The sequence below is a fragment of the Rhinolophus sinicus genome, chromosome 1 (assembly GCF_057876585.1).
Source record: "Rhinolophus sinicus isolate RSI-liver-muscle chromosome 1, RSI-T2T, whole genome shotgun sequence".
NCBI classification, from domain to species: domain Eukaryota; kingdom Metazoa; phylum Chordata; class Mammalia; order Chiroptera; family Rhinolophidae; genus Rhinolophus; species Rhinolophus sinicus.
In genome coordinates this window covers 94,777,780-94,800,447 of record NC_142501.1, presented here as the reverse complement: position 1 = coordinate 94,800,447, position 22,668 = coordinate 94,777,780, and the positions used below count along the sequence as shown (strand labels likewise).

Below are 22,668 nucleotides of genomic sequence, written 5' to 3'. Positions count from 1 at the left end.
CAATGCCAATAGGAGTCCCTAATCTGTGGTACAATAAAAGAAGAGACTTCATTTAGGTGAATGGAGAAATACAGCCTCCAGGGGAAGCTGAAAGCACAGGTCCTCCCCTCCTCCAAAGAGAAAGCTCACTAAACAAAGAGAAAGTGCCTGCCCTTTTGACTGGTCCATTTTTATGTAAACGAGGAATCCAAATTTGCACAGTTTGATTGGTCCTAATTGCATTGTCCTGACTAGTTAGAATCACTAGTCCTGATTGTTTGCTATGCAGCTGCTCTGATTGGTTTGTGAAGATGCAAACGAGGATATAGCTGCACACCTCTGATTGCCCAGGGGTCCCAGCCCAACGGTCAAGATATGATCCCAGGAACTCCTTTATAAGATTGGGCTCAGAAGGCAGGACCTCAATGCAGGAGGCTTGGCAGCTCAGTTTGTGGCTTTTCCCTTATATGCAGCGTGTATCAGAGGCCTCTGTAAACAATGGCTGCTAGTCATGCGGGGCGGCCTGCAGGGTCTCAGCTCTGGCTCTCCACATAAGAACATAGGATATGGTGAGGCCAAAAAGGAACATCCACGGAGCCACAGATAGGGGAGTCATACCACTATAGTCTCACTGGAGGCAGTATAGTCTCACTGGAGGCTGGATCCACATGACCTGCAACCTGCTGTCCGCTTCTCTGTCAACCAACCAAACCCACTTGCTAGTTGCAATCCGCCCAATTAACTGGAATCCGCTCTTGCTAGCTCAGCCACTATCTTCTTGCTAGCCCCCATTTTTTTGCTAGCGTAGCCACAGCAGTTATACTAGTGGCCAATGGCTCACTGGTTACAGCTGATGGCCAACTAGCTACAGTTGATGGCCATTTACTACCTGAGCCGGCACCTTTCCATGTGAGGCCGAGATCCTGGAAACTGCACTCCTGGCTCTATCGCCACACTGCTAGACTCTGACTGAATTTGTGCCCAGTTAACCAGGAGGAGTCCTTTTTGGCAGATATATTCCTTCTTGGGGTCAACATGAGAAAGCTAAAAGCCAGAAATCCTCCTTTAAGAACACAAGCTCTGAAGCCAGAAGTTAGTGTGTGTTTTTGAAGAAGTTTGTGAATCTCTTTGTGCCTTAATTTCTTCATTTGTAAAATGATTTATTATGAGTATTAAACGACTTAATGAATGCAGAACATTGAAAACAGTGACGGGCAAAGCGAGTGCTGTGCCCATGCTGGTGACCACTGTGCAGTACCTGTGCATTTGTTGGTGAGGCGTGCTCTTGGTGGGGTACTACTTACCCCACCCCCACTAGATCAGCCATAGCTGCAGGAGTGGAGCCTGGAGTTCTGCTGTCATCATTGAGCATCACAGCTAGGAGTGGGTCACAGCCAGCATCACGCCCTTGAGGCTGCGTTTAAAGGAATGTTTCTGCAGGGCAGCGGCTGTTTTAAATATACGAAATCAAATATACTTTTATCATAAGACGTTAATATAACGCTACAATTATGTTCCAACATGTTCTTCCTTCCACACTGCATCATTAGGTGCGCAAAAATAGCTTGAAGAACATTTCATACGAGCGTTTATTGGGAAGGGTCAAGAGAGACACCCTTCCGCAGCAGCGCAACAGCCTCTGACTACACGCTCTCTACGCTCCTCACATCACGTGGATCCTCGGGGTCTCTAGATGCGAGCGCGTCTCAGACGCCGACGGGAGCGCGCACGTCGCCATACGAACCCGGAAGGCGCCGTTGAGTCACGTGCCGGTGCGCTCCCGCCACGGCGCGCTCCAGGCGGAAGTGAGGTCGGCGGCCGGTGGCTGCGCAGCTTCGGCGGGGAGCGCGGGTTGCGGAGAGGCGGGCCAGGCCAAGCAGCGGCAGAGACGGGGACATCGCGGCTCAGTCCTTGCATCAGAGCAGGCCTCCGCGGCGCTCTCCCCTCGCACAGACCCAACGCCAAGCCCGCCCCGGGCCGGCGTGCGCTGGTCCCCGTGGCGCAGGCCGCCGCCGCCGTCGCGGCGCGGTGAGTTGCGGAGGGAGCCGCCAAGCGGAGCGGGCAGCGAGCTCGGGCCGGGGCTAGCCTCGCTGGCCTGCCGGAAGTGCGGTGCTTTGTGCGGCGGGCCTGGGGCGGCGCCAAGGTCGAGCCCGCCGCTCCGGTCGCTCCGCGCCCCGGAAGGGACCCACTGCGCTTTGTCCCGCAGGGCCGGGCCGGGTTGGGGGGCCTGGGACGCGGAGACTGGGTGGCGGAGCTGGGCGTGGGCAGGTGCGGTGTGGGCGGCGGGGGCCGCTGCCCAGGTGGAGTCATTGCACAAGAATGCTTTCTGTGCCTTTTTAAGGTCCGAGTTAGACCAGATCAGGAAAATGGATGAAAAATGGGGGAGCAACGAGTTATTTCTGTAACTTAGGTTTACGTTAAGATTTTAATTCAAGTGTGTAAACTACCTACAAAGTAAAATTATTTGCCTGGCAGAAGCTTAGTGTTCGCCATCCGACTTGAAAGGCTTTTAATGTTTTCTTCAAAAAGGACGTTTCCTGGGCCTGTTTGGGTTAAGTTTGAAAAAGAGACATTTAGGACGCGTCCACAAATAGGGTCTTTCTCTTTATAGTGTATATGTGTACATTTAACGTATGAGTTAATGTTTCATTAAAGTCATACATAAAATATTTTGGAGTGTTTTGGCATGCAAGAAAATTTTAAAAATGAAAAAGTTTGTTTAGTTCCGACTCCTTAAAATTTTAAGTCATCCTTTTATGGTTTGACATTATTTTCCCAAACAGTCTGTGAAAAGCTAGATTAAAAGTTTTTGTTTTTGATAATAGGGACACATTTTTAAACTTTGGCAAATGAAGTAGTGGATTTTTCTTCATTGACATCCTAGACTTGCACAATTCAAGGCTGTTCACTGGAGATTTGTGTTCTTAACCTAAGCGGGCTTGTAGATACAGTTCGCGTATGTTACTTAAAAACGTTTAGTCGTGTTGTGAAACTCAGGTCTGGTAGAGGTCCCTGAAGGCTTTAAGAAAATTGGAGACAGCTTCATCCTTCCGTTCTGCTGGGTGTTGGTGGTGACTGGAAATGCCAAGGAGGTAGCGCACCCCCTTTCTGCCTCCTGCCTTTCGGAATAATGGAAGGATTGGGCTATGTTGGGCAGGTGCCTGCAACCCAAGAGGAAGGAGGAAGCACCATCGGTTGTTGCTGCTCCTGCCCTCACTTGGGGCCCTGTTATGTTTGTTACGATTTTTGGTTATTCTGCTCTACAACTGCTTTTCAACTCATTTCCATTTTAAGGTTAGACAGAATGATAAAGCCAGAACTATCTGAATTTTCAAATATGGGGACAATGAATAGTGTTAATGGCAAGAAGCAGAGGATTAGAATTGGAAAAAAAAATCTTAAGTATATTTTAAAAATATTACTTTAACTTTTTGCAGGTAGTTTAAAGGGAAATTTTTATCAACCAAACTTTTCTTACATAAATAACTTCTTTACCTGGATCTGTTGAGAAAAATTTTAAAACAGTACACCAGTATGATAGAGTAATAGTTTTCTCATGTCTGTGTTCTACTGTATACCTTTGAAGTCATTCCAGTTCTGAGCAGAAATACATGAGTTTCTCCCAATAGATTGCAAACCTTGGTAGTGAGGTCAAGTTTGAGGGAGTTGAGAGCTTTCTTCTATACTCTTCTTGATGATAGCAGACATTACTGAGAATTGCCAATATTGATTGTACTAAAGGGTATTGTATATTGGTGTCTCAGAGATAGAATTTAAGTCCCTTGAGATTAATTTTGTTGATATGAGCTGTTAATGTATAAGGCCTTTAAAATTTTGTAATTACTATTTTGTATGGGAACTTTGTTTAGGTCATGGCATGTTTTGAAACTAGAGAAAATAGTACAGTCATGGGTCTTAAATATACTTTCCCTCTTATTATTGGATTTTCAAATGGAAGAATTTTTGCTGTCATCTTTTTAAAGGTAAATCTGAGATTTATGATGCAGGTGTCAAACTACTGATAGGAATTCTGACAGTTGAGTCATTCCGAATGGGAAACAAAAAAGTTTACCCTCTGGATCCAGCCTTGGAATTGGGATCCATGGTCTATACCAAATCAGACTGAGAAATTGGGAGTTTCTGAGTGGCCAGTGGAATTAGAATCCCAGGCACAGTAGTGATGGTGGTTTTTTCCCTTTACTTTTTCATTATGAAAATTAAAAAAGTCTAACAATACAATGTACAGCCATGTACCCAACATCTCCATGTAACAGTGATTAGCATTTTGCTGTAGTTTCCCTTTTTTTGGTAGAAATATTTTAAATTATAGACATGTCATTTTTATCCTTATAGGCTTTCGTATGTATTTCTAAAAAATAATACACCTTTACATAACCAAAATACTATTATCACACCTAACAAAATTAACAACAGTTGTTTAATGCCATTTGATACCTACCTACTCCGTATTCGGTTTATCCAAAAATCTCTAAAATACCTTTTTACAGTTTTTTTCAATGTAAACCAGGATCCAAACAAAATCCACTTATGGCCTTTATGTCAAAATTTGTTTTAATCTAAAACTGTCCTCCCTACCCCCACAACTTTTTTTTGTTTTGTTTTGTTTTGTTTTGTTATGGACCAACGCTTTACTCACATAGAGAAGAGGCAGTGTGAGATCAGCTTCAACAGCTGGTTCCCTGCCCCCACAACTTTTTTCAGACCATTGACTTACTGAAGAAACTGGGTCATTTGTCCTAGAAAGCCCCACCTTTTGGGTTCATGATTGCTTCATGGTAGTTTTCAGCGTATTCCTCCAACTCCTGTCTTTTCCTGTAAACTAGAAGTTAGATGTGTAGGCTCCATTAGATTCAGATTGTAGTGTTTTTGGAGCTGTACACCTTAGATAATGCAGAGTAATTCCATCACATGAAGATGCACATAATGTTAAATAATTTGACTCTTAGTGATGTTAAGATTGATCAGTGGGTTCAGCTTTCATATTCACTAACCAATAAACAGATGTATTTCAATAATTCTCAGTTAGAATATAAGTAAATGTCTCAACATATTTGAAAAGTCCTATGTTTTCTGTTGGATAGTTCTTCAAGAACATTCAGAGGATACGTATGAGCCACCTCTGTGCCATGCACCAGTGAGAGGCAGGTAGACAGGGCTGAAAGGTATTTTCCCTGCCCTTGAGGCACACAGTCTTGGGGAATCTCTTGTCACTTGAACAAGTAACTTAAGGAGCTGTTTGACACTAGTTCACAGACCTTGTCTTTGTATTACCTAGTGCAAGTCCTTTTGTTGAACTGGAGAGGGAACTGCAACATTTTCTTTGATCAATCCTGTTACCATGTTTTCTTACCTATAATTTTTAATTCATTAAATTTTTTTAATCACTTTAGGAAATCTCTATTATTAGCCTCTGCGGAAGTAAAAGTGTTTTCAGGAAAGGTAACCTCTTGAGTAGTTTGGAATTAATGGTATTTAGAATTCAAATGCAATTCTATAGATTTTTTCATGGCAAATAAAGAGTAGAATTTTATTGGTTTAGATTGTAAGTCAGGTCATTGTGGTGTTCAGTGCTTTGAGTTATTTACAGTTTTTGGCTATTATGAATAATGCTTTTATAAACAGTCACGTACAAGTTTTTGTGTCAGTGTGTATTTTCACTTCTCTTGGGCAGCTTCCACCTAGGAATGGAATTGCCAGCTCAGATGCTAAGTCTTATTTCCAACTGCTGTGCTATTCGTGAGCTTCGTTACCTACTAGGTGACATCTCCTGCTCAACCCCACGTTTAAGGGTTTCCACATGATGGTTCTAACCTAACCTTTGTCTCCAAAATCATCTTTGCTGATTCCCTGCAAGTATCCTAAAGCTCCAGACACATATTCCTGCTCAGTATTCCTGAAGTGCACTTTGTGTTTTCTCATTCAGTGTCACAGAGAACGTCTGCCTGGTTGCAGGAAGTCCTGTTGGATAGCATGGACCTAGACTTTCTTTCAGCGCTAGTTGTAGCTGTCACTGCACACTGGCATGGGGTTTTGGTTTAGAAGTGTAAAAAAATTAGACAGCTATCCAGGTAGTAATGTCCCAGTCATTGATGTCCCCAGTTTGTTCCTGATGTAGACTAGAACATGTTACAAAGACTAAGCATATTTTTTTGGTGAACTGAACTGCTTAGTTGTGAATATTCTAAATGAGTCAGGTGAGCTGAAAATTTGAAGTGGTTTGTTTTTGTGTTTTGTCTTTGTAATGGAATTTGAAACTTAGGGTGTTTTGCGGTGTGTATGTATTTTTTGAAAGTCAGCAACTAGTTGCACCTGTTTTGTGCCATTGGTTTTGGTGCTGGTGGTACTGCAATAAACAGGACCCAGTCACTGTTCCCTGCTTGCATAGGGATATGTTAGTTGGGGATGTGGTAGGGAAGGCTAAACAAGTAAATGCAGGTGCATTTTATGTGTTCTTGTTTTTATTTTTTAAATAGAGCTTGTGTTTTAGAGCAGTTTTAGGTTCACAGCAAGTTTGAGCAGAAAGTAGAGTTCCCATGTACTACCTGTTGCCTCCCCCCCCATGCTGTTTTTATTGTTAACTTGAAGATTGCCCTAATCTTTACTACCACATAGATTAGTGAGTGATTTACTAGATGAGGAATACTGAATAGTCTTAATTAAGCTCACATTTTAAGAATACACTGGGTGATAAAATTCAGAGGAGCTTGCTGGAGATAATAAAGACAATCTTATTTCTATTGAGAGAGAGGTAAAATCATTGTAGCTGTGCAAGTTCTTGAACCCTTCAGGAAAAAAAAAGATTATGCAGGATAGAATATTGAATGGTGGACTGTAGCTAATTTGTCTTTATAAGAAAATATATGTATATTTAACAGAAGTTATTTAAGAAATAGAGAAAAGTGCAAAGAGAACACCAGACCCACCCTATCTAGAGACAATCAGTCTTCATATTTTTATTTCCTCCCAGTTTTTTTCCTATTTGTGCTGGTGGTGCACATGTACGTGCAAATTTGGGATCGTATTGCATAATGCAGTATTGTACCCTTCATTTTTAACTTAATATTGTGTAAATATTTTATTTTTAAACACTCAAAAAGCAACTGCATGACATATTTCATGTTCTGGATAGAGCTGGTTTACTTAACTATTCTCTTACAAGGACATTCAGGTTATTTACAGATTTCACTGTTTTAAGCAGGGACATAGAGAATACTTTTCACTTACCTTCTGATGGACTGAAGCTGTGGTCAAGGAAAGATTACAGCATCCTGGTTGGTGTCAGGACTGGGCTGCTGCTTTTCTGTTGTCTTGGTTGGCAGCAGCATGAGATGCCTTGTTTATGTAAAGGAGAGGAAGGACTTGCTACCTGCTCTTTTGAGACACTGGTTCTGGAGAGAAACCTGAGAACAAAGACGTTTGACTAAATCACTTTTTCCCCCCTTTTTAGTTCTTGAAGTCATGAATCCTGTTTATAGCCCTGGTTCTTCTGGAGTTCCCTATGCAAATGCCAAAGGAATTGGTTATCCAGGTAAGCAAGTACAATTTTGTTTCCATTATTGAACTTTGAACACTTGGCAAATTTCCAGGTTACTAAGAATGCCTTCAGTTGACAAACCCAGCTCAAAGTGGCTTAGACAAGGAAGAAAATGTGTTGCTCATGGAACTGGAAAATCAAGGGCTCTGGTAGCTTCAGTGGTTTGGGACTAGGATCTAGTTTTTGTCCTTCCTGGACTTAGCATTACTTCCTCAGTATTGGCTCACTGTTGGTCACAGGTCACACTTGTCCCCTGTGGTCTCTATATTCAGCCCCTCGTATCAGTCCCTTTGCTACTAGCTTCTTTATCTCTGCTCTACAGGAAAGCCCCAAGAGCCTTCTTTTTCTCTTTTCAAACCAGTCCTGTGCTTTGTTCTGATTGGGCTCAGCTTCCATCCCTGGTCCAGGGAGGTGAGTCCACTGATGAATTTAGGTCTGAGCACATTCTTGACCTTTATCAGCGCCAGTTAGTCAAACGTACTTTGAGGGATGGGGTGAAGCAACATGTTGGGGAATAGGAGCTGGCTGGTCAAAAATAGCAAATGCTTGTCCTAATTGGTGACTTTGAACAAGTAGTAATTTGTAATGTTACAGTTTCATTTGGGGTTTTGATAAAATGGTGCAATAGATAACCATAAAATCCTGTTGATTGGGGAAAAAACCTAGAAAATTGAATAAACCTTAAAAATATATATAATTGAACTTACAAGAAAGAAATATCTGCAGTTAAATATGAAAGAGATGTATAAACCAGCACATTTGGTCATTGAACGGATGTTATGCCTGTCCTGGGGGGCATTTTGCTGTTTGTAGTTTTAAACAACCCACATGGGGACAGGAAGTGAGGCCATAGGCCCATGTGAGGCTGGGAGTTGACGTGGGAACCCTCATTAGTCTAGTTCCTCCAGAGGGTGATAATCGCAGTGAAGAGGTAGGTGGAAACAATCCATTCACTGGCTCAGAACGAAATTGGTTTCTCCTTGGGCTCTGGGAAGGGGGGATATCTTTCCTAAGAATATGTAACCATTTAGGGGTGTTTGAGGCTCTACTTTATATTATTTGTACTTCTCAGTGGCCCATAATGAGAAACTAACAAGAAACAATCTTCAGCCTGCAGTGTTCCCTGAGCACCTGACAGGGCAAGTGCGGAACTGTTGGGGAGCACGTTTTCTCAGTCTAGGTTCTGGGGTTGCCAACAAACTGCTTTGAACAGTGCAGAATTATTCATCAAACACATAACATTATTCATGAAGTAAGAGTCACCAGGCATGATAGACTACAGGAATAAAACATCGAGTAGAAACCACATCACACAAACATGTTTAGAATAGCTGAAGATGTGAAAGAAAGAATGAAAACATGAGAGGGGAACTGTGGGGACAGAGCCCCAGAAAGTAGTTTACAGGCTCTCGGCCTCACGTGGAAAGGTGCTGGCTCGGGTGGTGAATGGCCGTCGGCTGTGGCTGATTGGCCGTCGGCTGTGGCTGATTGGCCGTCGGCTGTGGCCGGTTAGCCAATTGGCTGCTGGTATAACTGCTGCGGCTACGAAGGATTGCCGAGGAGCCGAGCAGAGCCGAGCTGAGCGGAAGAGGAGAGCCGAGAGAGAGGAACAGAGTTGAGAGAGTGGAGAAGAGTCGTCGGTCGGTCGGTTGGAAAAGCTGATGGCAGGTCGGCGTCCGGTGGGCCCAGCCTCCAGTGAGACCGTGGTGGTATGGCTCCCCTACCTATGGCTCCGTGGGTGTTTCTTGTTGGCCTCACCGTATCCTGCGTTCTTATGTGGGGAGCGGGAGCAGAGACCCCGCAGGCCGCCCCGCACGACAGGAACAAAGACACTGGGTGAACAAAAAAAACTAACTAGAACTTAAATGAAAAGAAAAAGGCATTTGAACAAAATTCAGGTTAAATTGCAGGCAAAACATTGCTAAACAGGGAAATAGGAAAGGGGGGAAATAGACCGGTTAAGAAATAGAGATGTTAGAATGAGAAGACTTGAGGAGAATTAAGAGTGCCAGAAGGATTGAGTAGAGAGACTACAGAAAAGGGGTGACAGTGTTTCCCATAATTGATAAAGGTAATTTAGTGATAAAACCTACTACTTTAAAATATTAACACTAGTTTAAGCAGGAAGCTAAATTATTGAAGAAAATCCTGAGTGGATCCACAGCCAGGGAAATAGGGATTACCTGATAGTCCGTATAATAAAACATTGATTGCCTGTCATAAACCGGTTCTGAAAGGGAAAAGGATCTGGGCAAGTCTGTGAGGATACTGAGATATGTACATAAACTTTGTTGCTGCTTTTTGGTTGGTCAAAAGCAGGGACTGACAAACTTTGTGTAAAGGTCTAGGTAGTAGATATTTTAGCATCTGTGGGTTACACTGTCTCTGGTAATTATTCAGCTCTGTCTTTCCAGCATAAAAGCAGCAGTCGACAATACTGAGTGTGTCTGTTTCAGTGCAACTGAAAGGAGACAGTGGGCTGCATTTGTCCTGTGGCCTGTATTTGCTGACCTCTGGTCAAGAACAAGAGCATTGGAGTAAAATACTTTTTAAGGGTTTTTTTGTTTTTTTTGATCTTGAAATTACATTGAAAAGAAATTTCTTTACACCTATCTTGCCAATTTTTTTTTTTTGGTTTTGGTATTTTTAGTCTCCTTGACCCTCATGAAAGTCTGTGTCAACAAGGGTTCAATGCAGGAACTAGTAACCGTTCTGGGTATTTTATACAGGGGTAAGGTAGGTGGTGTCAATATAGGGAATTAATGCACCTACAGAATTTTGAGGCTAGCATAACTTCATTACCAAAAACTGACAAGACGTTACACAATAGTGCTTTCATACTATTTTACATCCTCACCAGCAAATGGAGAGGCTTGTCTATAACTATTGAAAATTTATATTTGATGAAAAAGAAGGAACATTTCCCAACTTCCTCTTTTAATTGTAGTAATGTAATTACTGATATAATCGGTTTACATGTACTATTAATATTATTTTCTAATTCATAGCACCTTTTTTCACTTTCTTTTTCTTCTCTTGATTTAATACTTTTTTATGCAATTTTTCTGTCAAGTTTTAAAAAAATTCTTTTACTATTCTAGTGATGACTAAAGATTACATTTTTACCCCCTTCCTCCTTTTGTTTATTGTTGCCACGCATTAAGACATCACTATTTTTACTTTGTGCAGTCAACATTTATATTAACGCACACATTTATTATTTGCAGTGCTGTTCCTTGCTTTCTGTCAATACATGTTTCTGTCTGGATCATTTTCCTTTAACTGGGACAGCTCCCTTTAGACTTTTGTTTATTTGTTCGTTTTTGTTTTTGTTTTTTTGGTTGCAGGTCTGCTAACATTGAATTTTGTTTTTGTTTATGAAGATGTTTTTATTTTACTTTAATCTTTGGAGCATATTTTTGCTGATTGTATTAGTTACCTGTGGCTGCTATAACAAATTACCACAAAGTTGGTGGCTTGAAAACCACAGAAATTTATTCTCTCACAGTAGTGGAGGTCAGAAATGCAAAATGAAGGTGTCAGCAGGGCATCACTCCCTCTGGAGGCTTGAGGGGAGAATTCTTTCTTGTCTCCTGTAGTTTCTGGCGACTTTCAGCATTTATTGACATGTGGACTTATGGCCACATCTGTCCAATTTCTGCTTCTGTGGTCACATTTCCTCTGTGTGTTTGTTTCTTTTTTTAAAATTTATTTAAAGTGTGTTTTTCCAGGACCCATCAGCTCCAAGTCAAGTAGTTTTTTCAATCTAGTTGTGGAGGGCGCAGCTCACAGTGGTCCATGTGGGGATCGAACTGGCAACCTTGGTGTTAAGAGCACCGCACTCTAACCACCTGAGCTAACCACCTGCCCCTCTGTGTGTTTCTTATAAGGACACTTGTCATTGGATTTAGGATCCCCCCTGGGTAATCCAGGATGATCTTAAGATCCTTAGCATTTATCCATGAAGACCCTTTTCTGAATAAGGTAATAGTTACAGGTTCCAGGAATTTGATGTGTGGTAGGTAACCTTTGTGAGGGGAGGGGGGCTTTTTGGTGTGTGTTTTTTTTGCCTACCACACTGCCTACCATGCAAATTAATTTGGCAGTTACTTTCTCTCAGCACTTTAAAGATATAATTGTATTGCCTTCTGATTTCTGTCAGAATTATTTTTGTTTCTTTGAAGTTAATATGTCCTTCCTCTATCCCCTCACCCCAACTTCCCCACTGCTTTTAAAATACCTTTGTTTTTACTATACTGTGACTAGATGTGATTTTCTTTTTTTTTTTTTTTTTTTTTTGGTAGTTGTTTTTGCTTAGTGCTCACAGAGCGTCTTGACTCTTGGAGGTTAATTTTTTCCAGCAGTAGCAGTAGCGCTTCAAATATTTTTTCTGCCCCTTTCTCTCTTTCCTGGAACTCCATTTATGAGGTGTGACAATTAAGTTCACGAACTTACCACCGTGCGCTTACATTGGCAGCACTGTATAAACAGCTCAGTAAGGTTTCATAACCTTGGTATATCAGTGTCTCAACTGTGTTCGTGTTGATGTGTGGCAGTGTCTTGCTGAGTGGTATTCATTATTGTTGTGTTTTTTGTGTGCTGTCATGAGAATGTCTGAGCTTGAATTAGAGCAACGAACAAACATTAAATTTCTTGTGAAACTTGGCAAGAGTGGAAGTGAAATCAGGGACATGTCAGTCCAAGTTTATGGGGGATAATGCCGTGAAGAAAACGGCAGTGTACAAATGGATTAATGTTTTTCTGAGGGGAGAGAACGCGTCAGTGATGAAGAGAGGTCAGGGCAGCCAGTAACGAGCAGAACTGATGAAAACATTGCAAAAATTCGTCAAGTTGTGTGTCGGAATTGTCAACTGACTGTGAGAAGCATAGCAGACCAAGTAAACATTGATTAGGAGATGGGAAAACCTTAACTGAAAATCCTGGCATGAGAAATGTGCAAATATGGTCCTGAAGCTCTGATGAGCAAAAGCAAAGAGAATGTGTTTTGCCCAGACCATTTGGAGAGGCAAGACGATGTTTTGGGCCGTGTTACTACTGGTGATGGAACATAGGTGTACCAATAAGATCCTGAAACTGAGCTTCAAAGTGCACAATGGAAGTCAGACAATTCTCCACGACAAAAAAGTTCTGTCAGTCCAAATCAAGAGTCAAAATGATGTTGCTATTCATTATGAATTTGTACCAACTGGACAGACAGTTTACTATTTGGAAGTGCTGAAAGGCTGTGTGAAAAAGTTACATGAAAACGACCTGAACTTTTCGCCAGCAATTCATTACTTTTGCATCACGACAATGCACCAGCTCACATGGCACTGTCTGTGAGGGAGTTTTCAGCCACTAAACAAATAACTGCATTGGAACACCCTCCTTAATCACCTGATCTAGTCATAGGGGGCCACCCTATGATTTCTTTCTTTACCTGAAGATAAAGGAAATATTGAAAGGAAGACATTTTGATGACATTCAGGACATCAAGGGTAATACGATGACAGCTGTGGTGACCATTTCAGAAAAAGAGTTCCAAAATTGCTTTGAAGGGTAGACTAGGCACTGGCATCAGTGCATAGCTTCCCAAGGGGAGTACTTCAAAGGTGACCATAGTGATACTCAGCAATGAGGTATGTAGCACTTTTTCTGGGATGAGTTCGCGAACTTAATTGTCACACCTCATATAAGTATTTTAGATTATTTCATTCTGTGTCATGTCTCTTGCACCTTTTTTTGTATTTCCATTTCTCTGAGCTTTAATGTCGATATTTTATACTTACCTGCTTCCATTTTGCTAATTCTGCTCTAGTTTGCTGTAAAACCCATGTGTTGAATTGAGTCTTTTCATCTACTCCATCTTCTGTTTTTTCCAAGATTACTACTCACGGTTATTTTAAAGACCTTATTGGCTGACTACAGTCTCTGGATCACTTGTGGTGCATTTCTGTTGTGAATTTGTCTTTATCTTTGTTTTTTCAGGCATATGGTCCTATCTCTTGGCATGCCTACTGTTTTTACATCTGTTTTAATACAGTGTATTTTTATTGTTTTAATACAATGTAATACAGTGTATTAAACATCATAGGTGGTCCATTAGATGTCTTCCTTTGCTAGGTAGACAGCATGTTGATTGATCTTTTTTTTACCCCCAGCTCTGTTGGGGAATGGTTGACAAAAATTGTATATATTTAGGTACAACATGGCTTTTTTAAGGTGAATGTGATGCTTTAATATATGTATATGTTGTGAAATGATTACAGCTGAGTATCTCCGAATGCCATCACATTGGAAGTTACAGTTTTAATATATAAGGTTGGAGGGGACATAAGCATTTAGTCCATAGCATGCCCCAGGCCAGCTGAATCCATACATTCTAATTTCTTCTTCATAACACAAGAGGTGGCGAACACAGATGGAATCAGAAGTGCAGACGTTTGCAGGGAGGATGACACTTGTGAAGGCCCGGTGGAGAGGAAGTAGACTGGGCAGGGAGGGCCTCGGGACTGTGATGCACGTTTCCTGAAATCTCAACTCGGCGGGGAGCTGTGGGGCACGGATTGGCAGTAATAGGAGACCCTCGTTAGGCAGAAGTGGCCCCGGACGGTGCTGCTCCTGAAGACGGTGAGCCCATGCACTCCTCACGGCTGAATCGCGGGTTCTTTTCTGACGTAGAGATGCAGGCGGTGTTCACGTTGCTTTACCAATGTGATGTATTCTAGTAGGCAGCATCCCAGACCATCTCACAGAGGTTCGCCTTGTTCTTTTTTTATATGTGACGTAATGCTGCTGCATAACTCTCCATCTGCTGGCGGCCAGGATTTTGACTATAACACGTAATGTTTTATTTGATGTCGCTTTTGTATTCACATGAATTATTAACGTTGTGGTTTAGTTTTTATGAAGGATTCCTCATTTGTATTAATAAAGATGAAGTTGGAAGTGGGTTGTGAGATTGGCTTTTCCCAGTTTCGGGTGTCTGTGGTCCCAGTTAGAGCCCCTTCAGCACTCTTGTTACTATTGCTAAGTAATAAATTATGGGGTTAGAATCCTGAATAAAACTTTCAGAAGTATAGAAGTATTGGGAGTTTCCTGACTTGAGCTTGGGTTGTTGTTGTTTTTTTGTTTGTTTGTTTTTTAATTTTATTTTATTAAATTTATTGGGGTGACAATTGTTAGTAAAATTGCATAGATTTCAGGTGTACAATTCTGTATTACATCATCTATAAATCCCATTGTGTGTTCATCACCCAGAGTCAGTTCTCCTTCCATCACCATATATTCGATCCCCCTTACCCTCATCTCCCACCCCTCATCTCCCACCCCTCATCTCCCACCCCCCTTACCCTCTGGCAACCACTAAACTGTTATCTATGTCTATGTGGTTTTTTTTTTGCATTCCAACTCAGTCTGTGCTGAATTTTTCAGTTGTGAAAAGTTGTAAGCATTTACTCGTAGGTTTAAAAGACATGATTATGATTGTGACCCGTCACAATTCTGAGGAAAGGAGATAACTAGTAGAAACTGCTCAGCCAGCGTAGTGCTATTGGGCTCCTATTAAGTCAGTCTAGAGTTCTGATGAAGAAGGTAAGAACGACTGGGTCTTGGGGAGCCCTGGTTATAAAATCATGTTACTCCTTCAGATGATGACATCAGATTGTTCTGTGTGTTTTTCTCCAGCTGGTTTCCCCATGGGCTACGCAGCAGCAGCTCCTGCCTATTCCCCCAACATGTACCCTGGAGCGAATCCTACCTTCCAAACAGGTATGCAGACCAAATGTGCTGAATGACAAAGGAGCTTTGTGCATGCAGCTGGGAGAGTGTAAGGTGGGTGGATTTTGAGAAGAGTAGATATGGAACTAGAATTTGGGGTTGATATGATTTCTTGGTTCATAAGATTAATCTTGTTGATAAGGGCAATGAAAGCTTAATTCTTACTACATGTAAAGCTTTAGATATTGCATTTTTGATGTCCTTCCACAACGTAGATCTTCATTCTGATCATAGCTTGTTACAGATAAATAGTTGTGCCAGAGCATGTGTTTATGAAATATAGGTATGAAGTATTGGTTACTAAAAAGTAAATATCTTGCCATGTTAATAGGTGGAATTTTCATGTTGCTAACATTTGTAGAGATTTCTTTTAAGATTACTTCAGCACTTTGATTGTAGTTTTAAAGGAAAGTATTTTCTATGTAAGGTGCATGAGAATATTGTCAGATTTTCGAAATTAGTGAAACAATTGAAAGTGGAATTGGTTTGGCTCTGAACCTTATAAAGATTTTAAATATTTAGTGGGACTTTTTTTTGAGCCTGCGCTCTGGTGTTGGCTCATTTCGAGCTTTTTCACTCAGACTGGACTTTGTGACCCTGCTGCGGTGGGGCTACCTCTGACCTCAGGCGGGGCCTCACTGGTCGGTGGCGTGCTTTCTTGTCCTCCGGAACCCCAACTTTAGTTAACTTGGACAAAACAGACAGCATTCGTGTCCTTCTCCTGAACGTTTATTAATCATGAAATTCTTCCTTTTATCCATTCCCACTCCAACCATCTTTGTTCAGCCTATACCTCACACCCAGGGATGGCCTCTTCTTTCCCAAGTAGTTTTTGGTTTTTGTTTGTGCCTAGTTTTATTCACACTCTTTCTCTCCTACCTGGACTGGAGTATCTGCTACTTTGCATCTGTCTTTTGGGGTCTGTTATGGAACATCCCTTCCCTGGGGTCAACAGTATTGTTACTACTCACTGGATTTTTTAACAGCTAAATGGCACCGCCCATCTCCTTTTGTAAACCATCTTACCTTGTTTCACCTTTGAAAAACAGCTGTATTGAGGTATAAATGACGTACGGTAAACTGCACATATTTTAAGTGTTACAACTTTTGCATTATATCAAAAGTTTTATAACTTTTGATGTAATGCATACCACCTTCATAATTGAGAGTGAACATATCTCTCACCTGCAGAAATTTTTGCTGCCCCATGGTAATCCCCCCCCCCCAGGCTCCGGGAAATGACTGATCTGTTTTCTCTCATTATAGATCATTTGAATTTTTCTGAAATTTTATATTAATGAATCATATGGAATGCACTTTTGGGGGGGTAGCTTCTTTCATTCAGCATAATTATTTTGACATCCATGTTGTAGTGTGTATCAGTATGTTATTTCTCTTTATTGTTGGGTGGTGGTCCTTGTATGGAAATACCAGGTTGCTTATCATTCACTAGTTGATGAACATTTGGATTGTTTGCAGCTTTTGGCTGAAACTATATTAATATTTATGTACAAGTCTTTCACTTTCTTGAGTAAATAACAAGGAGTGGAGTGGCTGCTTCTAAAGGCAGTTGTATCTTTAACTTTCTAAGAAAGGGCCAGACTGTCTTCCAAAGTGGTTGTACCATTTTTATGTTCCCACCATCAGTATGTGAGTTCTGTCGCAGGAGGCTCACAGGAAGTCCAAGAGAGGACTCCACCTGGAGCTATGGTGACAGGGTTCTTGTCTCCTCACAAGAAAGAATTCAAGAGCGAGACAGATGCAGGAAAGCAAATGTGATTTATTGAAAATGAAAGTACATACTTGAGAGGAAAGTGCAGGTGAACTCAGAGAGGAGTTGCTCTCTAGGAAGTCCTGAGGCATTTATACCTCCTGACAGGTTTTGGCAATGTCCCATTGTAGTAACTGCAATGCAAATGAGATTATAATTAGCTAATTATAATTAGGTCAGGTCATCGTCTTAGGGATCAGCCTTGCTGGAAGAAACTGGTTCTTGTTTTTCTCCAGCTGCAGGTCCTGGAGACAGTCACTGAGTTACTGGTGTAACCATTGAGGCAGTGGGTTTGTAGTAATAGCTCATAGTTTTAATTTGAGCTTATCTAATGACTAATAGCATTGAACATCTTTGCATGTGCTTATTTGCCATTTTCTTTGGTTAAGTGTTTGTGTACATCTTTTACTATTTTAGTAAGTTTTTGAGTTTTTATTGAGTTTTGAGAATTCTTTATCAGATACATGATTTGCAAATATTTTTCTCCCAGTCTGTGGCTCTTTACATTCTTTTAATAGTGTCTTTAAAAGAGTAAGAGTTTTTTTAAATTTTGTTCTTTTATGGATCATGCGTTGATATCATTTCTAAGAAATCTGCCTAACTCAACATCACAAAGATTTTTCTCCTATTTTGTTCTAGAAGTTTTACAGTTTTAGGTTTAACATTTCTCTTTATGACTCATTTTGGGTTAAGTTTTGTATATGGTGGTAGGAATGGATTGAAGTTCATTTTTTGCATAAATATTAGTTTGTTACTCTATGTGGTCATTCTGTAGACCACCATAAAACGTCACTGTTCTAGAATTTTCCAGGGTAGCTCACTTGTACTCATTTTCTTCATGGAGTACAAGTTAATGTAAAGATGTATTAAAAACTTGGAACTCTTTTATTTTTTTTCGGAAAGAATGTCAGGTTTGTTTGAGGCTGGCAAAACTGTTCTCCTTGTCCAAAATGTGCCGTGCTCCTCTAAAGAGGAAGCTTGGTGTTTAGAGGTTTGGTGCGGCTGTCTAACCGCTTCCTCCTTTGGGGTGCTTCTGGGCCAACCTGTAGAACAGGTGTCATTCATCTTTTCGCATGTGTCTCCTTTCTCTTAGGGAGATGGGTACTTTCTTGCCACTTTTCTAAGACTGCTCTTAAGTTGTTCCTCTAACCCAGAAGTTGAAGCAGGCAGATGGGAGTAATGGGATTGGTGGGAATGGTGGCTGCAGAGAAGTTCTTCCTTGTTTAAAGGGGCATCCACTGATGGATTCCACAGTTGTCGGCTGCCAGACTGCTGGTTCAGCATTGCCAGATCCTCTGATTTTTAGGAGAAGCTGGGAGTAAGATGTACGTGAAATTTGTGAATGAAAAATAAGCTGGAAATAAAAATCTGTGAATAAGGATACATGTGAAATTTGTGAATAAAAAACTAAAAGGCACTTTGAAAGTCCTGCCAATGTCCCACAAGTGCCTTCAGCCACCTGACCTGAGTCTGGGCTACAGCTGTGCTCCCGTCTTTTTCTGTGATCCTTTCAGTGTTTTTTTGTGTTAAATTTTTAAATTTCCCCTTTCAGTGTGCCTGTTTTCTTATCTGATGAGCAAGTCAAAGTTGTCCTTATAAAAAAAAAAATTAAAAGAGAGAAGTTTTTCTCCTTATCTGCTGTTTTCTCAGTTTGCCTTCTGGTTCTTTTACCACCAGACCTGTGGGCAAAGCTGAGGTAGTATATAGGTGGTGTGTATAGTAGTTTGACTTTTAAAGCACTTCTGCAATTCTCCTACTGCTTATTCTTTAGCTCTTCTAAGCGTGGCATAGAGAGGGTTTAGAGAACCTTGTGATGAGATGTCATGTCTTTTGCTGAAAGATTCCAGTACTCAGAATCTGGAAATGGAGTTGTTTTTCATTTTGCTCTCATGAACAAATGTATAGACTGAGTACACGTGTAGCCGGGATGGGCTGTCCTGTTTTGGAATCAGATCAGTATATTGGAAAGGATTTGGTCTTGGAGTTGCCTAGACATGGCTCAAATCCTGGCTGTGTCACTCCTAGGAAAGTTACCTCGTTTCATTTTTGGTACTTGTGTACTGAATCAGTGCATCCCTTCAGCTGTGATATTTGAGGGTTCCAGCAGCAAGCCCACCACCAGTCTCCCATGGCACTGAGACTGCACATTCAGACTTCTGTTCTGCCATTTATAGTCACAAATATCTGTAATATTTGCAGTGATCATCTGACATCATCAAGAAAACATTCAGTTCTTTGTCAGAAGCTCTATTTAAGAGGTGATTTAGACATTACGTTGGCACATACTGTAGAAGGGTGAGGATGTAGCTAAGAGCAGTGAAATATGTGGCTTCCTTGGTTGCTGCCATGTATGGCTGGATGGATAAATTGGGGGAAGTTTTGGAGGACAATTTGGCAACGTATTAGAAGCTTAAAAATGAGTCCTTTTGACCCACTTCTAGGAATGTCTTCTAAAAGAGTAATCAGATATGCAAACATTTATGTACAAGTGCAGATATATCTAACAACAAAATAATGGTTAATTAAACTGTTGGTTTATTTCACAGTGTTTTAAGTGGTCTTACTACTTGTTTATGAAGGATCTTTAATAAGTGAAATGCTTTGTGGTACAACTTTTTTATTTTTTCCTTTTTAAACTCAGCATTGTGTCCATGAAGTGAGGCCCCAGGTTTATTTAAAAATTAAACTTCACTTATGGCAGACACAGAGAAAAGCGTTAGAATGATAACAGGTGGCAAGGTCATGGGATCTCTCTCTCTCTCTCTCTCTCTCTCTCTCTCTCTCTCTCTCTCTCTCTCTCTCTGTCTCTCTCTCTTAAATTAAAAGTTTACATGCACATAGTTCAAAGACTCCCTCCCTCTCCTTCCCACCTCTGTTCCTGTAACCACATGAGCAACTTGCACTCTATGAATGTGTGGCTGTTCCTCAACTACTTTTTCTTTCCTGAAACTAGGATCCTTGATTAGATTTTTGTAACCATATCATAAATTTAAGCTTCTAACTTTCCCTCAGGTGTGGGGATCTCGTCTCAGTATTTTATGCCACGTGAGATTTCCCATCTTTTATTTTCTCGGTGACCTCTTTTTGAGGCTCCTGCCTCCTGCTCCAATCTGGACTGCTTGTCCTTTGGGCCTTACCGCCAGGTCATTCTTCTCCATCATCCCAGGGAATTCTTTTGCTTTTCCTTTCTCAGTTTACTCTTTCGTTTTAGTGGAGGATATCCCAAGAGAGTATGAGAGGGCCACAATTCTGAGATTTTTTTTTTTTTTTTATGTCTGAAACAGTTTATTCTGTACTCATATCTCATTGCCAGTTTTTGTGGATATAGAATAAGAGGCCCCCGGCATTTTGAAAACATTGCTTAATTGTTTTCCAGCTTCCACTGTGGCTGACAACTGTGGTACTTGCTGAGGCTTGATTGACTGTAAACTGGGTTTCTCCTTGGTGCTCTGTAATATTTTTGTCTCCAGTGTTCTGAAATTTCATGATGATGTGTTTTGGTGCAGCTCCTTCCCCTCACACACAGTTTATACTTAGAAATTATCCAAATTTTCTAAATAAATTTCTTTTGTACTCAGAAACTATTGTATAAAATCTGTATGGTATGCAGCACCTTTGGAAAACATGATCCATTCCAAATATGAAGCTCTGGCATCTCACAATTAGCAGTTCTTCCATGAGAGGAAGCCATCCAGCAGTGACTGTCATGTTTGGTGAGAGTAAAACAAGAAAGGTTCTAATCATTTTGTTGTCTGTGTGGCACTGGTGGTCTTTCTTGGGAAGGAGAACCTGGAAAGCTATTACTGTTTTGAAAGACCTAGCAGTGAATATATTTGGTTTTGTATTGTGAATGGTTGGTGAGTCCAAAAATTATTTCAGAGAGACAGTATCTATTTTGGATACTCTGTGTGTGTGTGTGTGTGTGTGTGTGTGTGTGTGTGTGTGTTAAATTGGGAAGGTTCCTGTTGAGGCTCTCTCGTGTGATACGTTTGATTTTTAATTGACTTGATTTTTAATTGACTGGAAGACGTGTTTGCTTTCTTTGAGTGGATAGAGAGCGATATAATATCCATGCCTATACAAAAAAAACAAAATAAATTTTCTGGTGAGTATTAGGACATAGGTCACAGTTCTAAGAATAAACAATAAGATAATACACTGGGGTTGCCAAAAAAATATACACATTTTAAGATAACATCTCTTAAAATGTGTATACATTTTTTGGCACCCTCTGTATATTAAAAATTGCTATAATAAGTAGAAATAGTGAGTGACTATTTTTCCAACATTGTACTTTGAAAACTTCCAAATATATGGAGAAGCTGAAAAAAATTAGTGAACAACTACATACGGACTGCCAAAATTCTAGAATTAAACTTTTAAAAATCAACTTTTAAAGTTAACATTTTACTTGTATCATGTATATATCCCTCCATCCATCCTTCAGCTCATCTTATTTTTTGATGTGTTTCAAAGTAAGTTGTGCATGTCAGTACATGTCACCTTATTTACTTCAGTGTATGTATTGTTAGTATTTGTTTACAGTTCTTGGTTTTGTTTTTAGCTGAAATTTACATATATGAGAGGAACAAATTTTAAGTGTGCCATTGATTACATTCTGATAGATGCATACACAGCATAGCTTATTGGAGTCATCCCTTTATCTTCAAAAAAGCATATGTATGAGGCAGGTGTTACATAAAACACCTTAAATGATGGCAAGACCTAGGGCCAGTAGAGGGATTTCCTCAGCAGCGGGCCTCAGACCTCCATTAGAAGAAGACAAAGACATCACAGGTTGGCCTGTCGTTGGTTGTGGGTAAAGGACTTCACCGTTTTTTCAGTGGATGTGGTGGGCCAAAAGAATGCTTTTGAATCAGAGCCTCGCTTGGGTTTTACACTATCTCCTTGGGAGCTTGTTTAGGTTGGCAGTTTCTGTCTTGTCTTCAGTGCAAGCTCCAAGCCCTTCCTGCAGTTTGAACAGTGACAAAATAGTCATGGATTTTCCTATTAGGAATATTGATGGGTTTTTAGAGGCTTTATTTTCTCCAGTTGTTCCTCCAGGTTATGAATTTATTGCTTGTGTGTTTTCACTTCCTCAAATAGCTTCTGTTCTTTTGCTTGGGAATCACTTTCTCAGGCAGAACCGTGACTTTCTGTAGTGCATTGGCTGTGTGTATATTGAACATCGGCGTATTTTACCTTTATTTGTTCTTCCAGCCAACACCTAGCTGCCAGCTTCTCTTTCAGACCATATTGCTGAAGAGCCATGCCTTTCTGCTGGTGGCTTTTTTTAAGGTTCAGCAAGATTTTATGTTCATCTTCCAGTGTTAGTCGGTGGACTTGTCAGGCCTCTTTTGTGTCTTGTCACTTCAGCTCACGCATGACTTGTTTTCATGGGAGATTTTTCTGGCCGGCTTAGATCATATCTCTCAGTTGTATGTCACCATCTAGAGGCATTATAATTTTTTTCACCTTATTTAATATAATTTTTAAAAAATATACAGAAAAACTGAGAAAAACAGTATAATGAATGCCCATGGTACCCACCACCTTGATTCGTCAGTAACCATTTTTGCCATAT

General features: G+C 40.7%; 1 protein-coding gene across 6 annotated transcripts in view; it reads left to right on the top strand.

The window, feature by feature from the left end:
• Positions 1-1,873: 1,873 nt before the first annotated feature.
• The window catches only part of FAM168B (family with sequence similarity 168 member B), a 41,816-nt gene continuing 21,021 nt past the window's right edge, over positions 1,874-22,668 (top strand). For all 6 annotated transcript variants that reach the window (XM_019719016.3, XM_074325082.2, XM_019719014.3 and 3 more), the window contains exons 1-3: positions 1,874-2,007; positions 7,448-7,528; positions 15,221-15,304. In XM_019719016.3, coding sequence (XP_019574575.1) covers positions 7,459-7,528; positions 15,221-15,304 — 154 coding nt within the window. In that variant the 5' untranslated portion in view covers positions 1,874-2,007; positions 7,448-7,458. The remainder of the gene's footprint in view (positions 2,008-7,447; positions 7,529-15,220; positions 15,305-22,668) is intronic.